The sequence below is a fragment of the Apteryx rowi genome, unplaced genomic scaffold (assembly GCF_003343035.1).
Source record: "Apteryx rowi isolate R43461 unplaced genomic scaffold, aptRow1 scaffold_323, whole genome shotgun sequence".
NCBI classification, from domain to species: Eukaryota; Metazoa; Chordata; class Aves; order Apterygiformes; family Apterygidae; genus Apteryx; species Apteryx rowi.
The window spans coordinates 469,951-475,125 of NW_020449675.1; the positions used below are offsets into that span (position 1 = coordinate 469,951).

General features: G+C 73.5%; 1 protein-coding gene across 1 annotated transcript in view; it reads left to right on the top strand.

Annotated features, from left to right (window-relative positions):
• Positions 1-5,162, top strand: part of PLEKHH3 (pleckstrin homology, MyTH4 and FERM domain containing H3) — a 7,091-nt gene extending 1,929 nt beyond the window's left edge. The window contains exons 2-12 of the mRNA XM_026071193.1: positions 42-117; positions 2,322-2,377; positions 2,910-2,998; positions 3,095-3,289; positions 3,361-3,518; positions 3,646-3,769; positions 3,857-4,154; positions 4,229-4,436; positions 4,525-4,661; positions 4,769-4,889; positions 4,962-5,162. Coding sequence (XP_025926978.1) covers positions 42-117; positions 2,322-2,377; positions 2,910-2,998; positions 3,095-3,289; positions 3,361-3,518; positions 3,646-3,769; positions 3,857-4,154; positions 4,229-4,436; positions 4,525-4,661; positions 4,769-4,889; positions 4,962-5,162 — 1,663 coding nt within the window. The remainder of the gene's footprint in view (positions 1-41; positions 118-2,321; positions 2,378-2,909; positions 2,999-3,094; positions 3,290-3,360; positions 3,519-3,645; positions 3,770-3,856; positions 4,155-4,228; positions 4,437-4,524; positions 4,662-4,768; positions 4,890-4,961) is intronic.
• The last annotated feature ends 13 nt before the right edge of the window (positions 5,163-5,175 follow it).

Consider the following 5,175-nt stretch of genomic DNA (forward strand, 5'->3'; position numbering starts at 1 on the left):
CCCGGGACGGCGCTTGGGGCTGGTGCATGGGGCTGGTGCAGGACCCGACACGGGACCCAGTGCCTCCAGCAGCTGCCTGGGGCCACGACCGTGCTGCGGAGCCGCTGCCGGGCCCCGGTGAGTGGGGCCGTGGGGCCCGGGCTGGCCGGGGGCGCATTCCCAGGGAGGGGGGCCTGGGGGCTCCCGGCCTGGCTGGAGGCGCCCCGCCGCCGGGGCCGGCCTGGCCGGTGTCCGTGGGGCTGCGGCCAGGGAATGCGGCCGTGGGGAGGCGGAGGGGACGGGCTCGCCTGGCGCAGGCGGCATTTCTTCCCTCCTCTGGCGGAGGGAGTCCCTTCCCGATGGCAGCCCGGCTGCCTTTCCCCACCCTCGGGGCCTGGCGCTGCTGCTCCCGTTAGCCGAGGGCTGCCTCCCGGCTGCGGGGGCATTGAGGTTCCCGGGAACGCGGCGCCTGCGGTGTCCCCGGGCGGCCACGGCCCGAGCTGGGAGCAGGATCCAACCCCAGCCCCAGCGCGGCAGCTCCGGCTGCACCGCACTGAGCAGCGCTGGGCTGTCGCTGCTCCCTGCGGTTCCCTAGCCCTGAGCCGTGGCATCGGCCTGCTGCTATCCTGCCAGCACTGCGGCTGCCGGCGGGGCCTTTCCTGGTGCTGTGGAAGCCGGGGCACCCGCCGGATGTGGACGAAGCCTCGGTGCCGCGAGCTTGGTTGGGGCAGGCTGCTGCAGGGCTGCCGGTGCTGGGCCCCGTCAGGAGCGTGTCGGCCCTGTGCTGCTGCTGCTGGGAGTTGGGCTGGCTCAGGGCCTCACTCGTCCCCTCTGGCGCTGCCGGGACGGGCTCCTCAGGTCTCGCCGGGGCTCTGTGCACGGACCTGCCAGACCGGGCAGCCCATGGCTGCACCTGGGGCTTTTCCCAGCGCGCCCTGTGCTGCAGGAGCAAGGCCTGGATCTCCCCGCTCCGGCTGCTTCCTCTATTTGGGGAAGCAGAGCAGCACGTGGAGCTGTGGAAGCCGGCGCTTCCCTCCTGTCGGGCTGCGTGGGGGGCGGCTGATAACACTGGGGAAGTGGGGGAATCCCTGCGCCGGGGGGCTGCTGCTGGGCTGCCCTCAACGCTGCCGGGCCCCGGAGTGAGGGCTCAAATCCCTGCCTGGAGCGGGCACGCGTCTTGGTGGCAGCCTGGCACAGCCTGATCCGGCTTGCACGTCCCCTCTCCCCCTGCCCGCAGTGTGGCCTGCAGCCGGGCTGCCCCAGCTCTGCAAAGCCAGGGAGGATGGGGACGGTCCCAATGCAGCTGGGCTGCCCTGGCTCCATGAGGCCAGGGATGGTCCAGGGCCTGGGGGGCTGACGTGCCCACGTCCCGTGTCCCATGCTGGCTCCGGAGGTTAGGCTGGCGTAGGCGCTGTGATGCCGCCTCCCCGGGGAGCCCTTCGCCCGCCCCGAGGCCGGCGGCTCCTCAGAAACCCGCAGCGCCGGCCGCCCCTTCCCGGGAGCGTGGGAGCAGCTGCCCTGGCCCTGCGCGCAGCCTCCTCTCCCTGTTTATTTATATCTCCAAGAAGGAGCCGGCCGCCGCCGCCTCCTCCTCCTGCGGGCCGTGGCCAAGGAGCCAGCACCGGCCCTGCAGCCGCGGGGCCCCGCGGTCCGTGTGGCGGCACGGCCAGCGAGGAGCCGCTCTGTGCACGGGGCGCCGGGCGCTGCGGGGCCGGAGCCCTCAATGCCACCGCGCGGCCGTACCTGCAGCGGTTCCCCTCTCCCCGTCCCGGTGCTATTTTTAGCAGTTTTGCGGAGCGCTCCGGCCAGTCGCGTCTCCGTCTGCCCCGTTGGGCCACAGCCGGCGGGAGCGGCTGTGCGGATCCCGGTGCCGTCCCGGCCGCGCCGCCCCGCTCTGCGGCACCCGGCACCACCGGGACCCCGGCGCTGCCCAGGCTTCGCCCCGCGTCCCGGCTTGTGGGCCAGGGTGTCACCAGCAGCGCCGTGGAGCAACCGGCTCCTGCCGCGCCGCGGGGCCAGGGACTTCCCTGCGCCGCGTCCCACCGCCGCGGGCAGGAAGTCAGCGGCCCCATTACAATGGGACTTTGTGCCGTGAGCGTATTACTCAGCACTGGCCTTGTGCAATTCTGCACGGTGTTCGGCCTGCCGGGGTGAGCTGAGGATAGGCGGCCGGCGTGCTCGGCGGCTCTGCCGGCCCCACGGGGCTCCGGCCGCGGCCCCGGGGCGGTGCGGAGCAGCCCGCGCTCCCTGCCCTGCGGCGGCCCGATCCCGGCCCCAGCCCGTCCGGGGGAGGCGGTTGGGGGTGTCCGGGCCGCAGGGCTGAGGCGTCTCTTCCTCCGCAGGGGTCCCTGGAGGTGAGCCTGAGCCAGCCCACCCGCACCAGCAGCGGCTCGGAGCGGTGAGTGACCCGCTCGTGTCCCTCGGCCGGTGCCGTGAGAGCGTGCCGTCCGGCTCGCGGGGTGCCACCGACTCCCCACTTTGTCCCGGAGGCACGGAGCAGCCCGGACTCCTGGGCTCCAGCCCCATCTCTGATGCACGCTTGGGCACAGCCCCGGTCCATCCGCGCAGGATGGCTCGGATGCTGGCGAGGGGCCGCGCACGGCCCCCTGCGTGCCGGGGCCGGGGCTGCCCGCGGGGGGCTGCTCGCCGGGGCGGCGGGTGCCCGGCAGCGGGTGCCGGTGCAGGGGACCCGCTCCGCTCCCCGTCCTCCCAGCGCCGCTCCGCTGCCAACATTCCTTCCTGGTTGTTCATTTTCCGAATTCCTTGGCAGGGCCGCCACTGCAAACAGCTTATTTTTAGCCAGGGTCATCTGCACCCGGTGGCTCCGCCGCGTTCCCACCGCGGGGGAACGGGGCACCCCGGGGCCGTGGCCTGCCGGGGGCGCGGGAGGCATCGGCGGGTGCCCGCGCTGAGCCCTGCGTCCTGCCCAGGTCCCTGCTGGTGTCGGAGGAGATGCGCAGCCTCATCGTGGAGAAGGGCCCGGGGCCGGTGGAGGACGATCCCGACGCTCTGGTGAAAGGTGGGTGCAGCCGGGGCCGGGAGAGCAGGATGCTCCAGGGGACGCGCCGGCGGCTGAGGCTTCCTTCCCTTTCCCCTTGCCCTTGCCCCTCCCCAGGCTGGCTGCAGCGGGAGGTGCGGGGCGGCGTGAAGACCCCCTGGATCCGGCCTCGGAAGTACTGGTTCGTGCTGACCCCCGACTCACTGGACTACTACAGCAGCAACGAGAGGGGGGCCAAGCGGCTGGGCTCCCTCGTGCTCACCAGCCTCTGCTCCGTGCTCTGGCCGGACAAGCAGACCTACAAGGAGACGGGTAGGGGAGCTGAGCCGTGGGGGGGGCACGGGTGCCGGCGGGGCAGCGGGTGAGCCCTGTGTCCCTCGCAGGCTACTGGAGCGTGACGGTGTTCGGCAGGAAGCACTGCTACCGCCTGTACACGGAGCGCCTCAACGAGGCCGTGCACTGGGTGTGCGCCGTGCAGAAGGTCATCGACAGCAAGGCTCCGGTGCAGACGCCCACCCAGCTGCTCATGCGCGACGTCGAGGTGAGCCCGCGGCCCAGCGCCGGGGTCACCCCAGCCGGCTGGGCAGGGGGTGAGGGGGCCGCGGGACGTCCGGGGCGCCGTCCCCGGGCGCCCGCTCTGCAGCCGCTGCCATTGCTTGGCCTCACAGGAGCACGGCGGCAGCCCCGAGGCGCTGGAGCAGATCTACCGCTGCAACCCGATCCTGCGCTACACCGGCAGCCCTCTCTACGCGCCCCTGCTGCCCTTCCCCTACGGCAGCCCCGACCAGCGCGGTGAGTGGTGGCCGGTGTCGGGCTCCGGGGCGGTCACGGGCCCCGGCGCGGGGGCCGGCTGTGACCCCCCTCCCCGGTGCCCCGCAGCCCCCGGCGCCCGCAGCTACACGACGCTGCGCGACGAGGCCGTGAAGCTCTTCAACTCCCTGCAGCAGCTGGAGTCGGAGCGGGACCCGGCGCCGCTGATCCAGGGCATCCTGCAGACCTGCCTGGACCTGCCGCCGCTGGTGGATGAGGTCTACTGCCAGCTGGTGAAGCAGACGACGGAGCCGCCGGCGCCAGGCGGGCAGGGCGACCTGCGCTACTGGCAGCTGCTCACCTGCATGAGCTGCACCTTCCTGCCCTCGGCACCCGTGCTGCGCTTCCTGCGCTCCCACCTGGACAGGTGAGCCGCCGGACGGGATCGGGCACGGAGCCGGAGCCGGGGCCCCGCCGTGACCCCGCCGGTGCCTCGTGCAGGACGGAGAGCCGGTGCCCCGCCTCGGAGATGGCCAAGTACGCCGGCTTCATCCGGGCGGCTCTGGGCAAGACGAAGGGGCGGGAGTGCGTGCCCTCCCTGGACGAGATCCTGGTGCTGACGCGGCGGCAGGAGATGGTCTGCACCGTGCACTGCCCCGGGGCGGCCGCCTGCCGCGTGGCCATCAGCTCGCACACCACCGCCGCCGAGGTGAGCGCCCGGGGCCGGGACGGGGTGCCGCACCGTGCCGCGCGGTCGCCGCTGCTTGCCCACGTCGTGTCTCGTCTCATGTGCCCAGGTGGCCCGGGAGCTGGTGTCGCGGCTGGGGCTCTCGCAGAGCCCCAACCTCTTCGCGCTCTACGAGCAGTCGCGGCTGCGGGAGCAGCCTGTGGGCAGCGCCACGCTGCTGGCCGACGTCCTCACCAGGTTTGAAAAGTAAATGTCCCCGCTCTGCTGCGCTACGGGGGTGGAGGGAGGGGGGCCGGGCGCGGGGGGGGCCCAACGCCGCCCCGGCACCCACGGTCCCGTGTCCGCCCCCGCAGCCTGGCCGGGGAGGAGCGGGAGCAGGACCCGCCGTGCAGGCTCTGCTTCAAGCACTACGGCTTCCTGGACACGGAGAACGTCCCGCGCGACAGCCTGGAGTTCGCATTGCTCTTTGAGCAGGTGGGAGCGGCGTCCCTGTCCCCGTCCCCACGGCTGGGCGCGGGGGCCGCCGCTCACCCGTCCCTCCCGCAGGCGCACGAGATGGTGCTGCGGGGCCAGGTGCCCACCTCGGAGGAGACGCTGCAGACGCTGGCGGCCCTGCGCCTGCAGAGCCTCAACAGCGACTTCTCCACCCATGTGCCCTTCCCGCGCCTGGAGGAGCTGTTCCCGGCCGGGGCGCTGCGTGCCCGCCTGCGCGCCCCCCGCCCCGCGGCCCCCACACACCCGTGGTGAGCTGCGGCTTCTT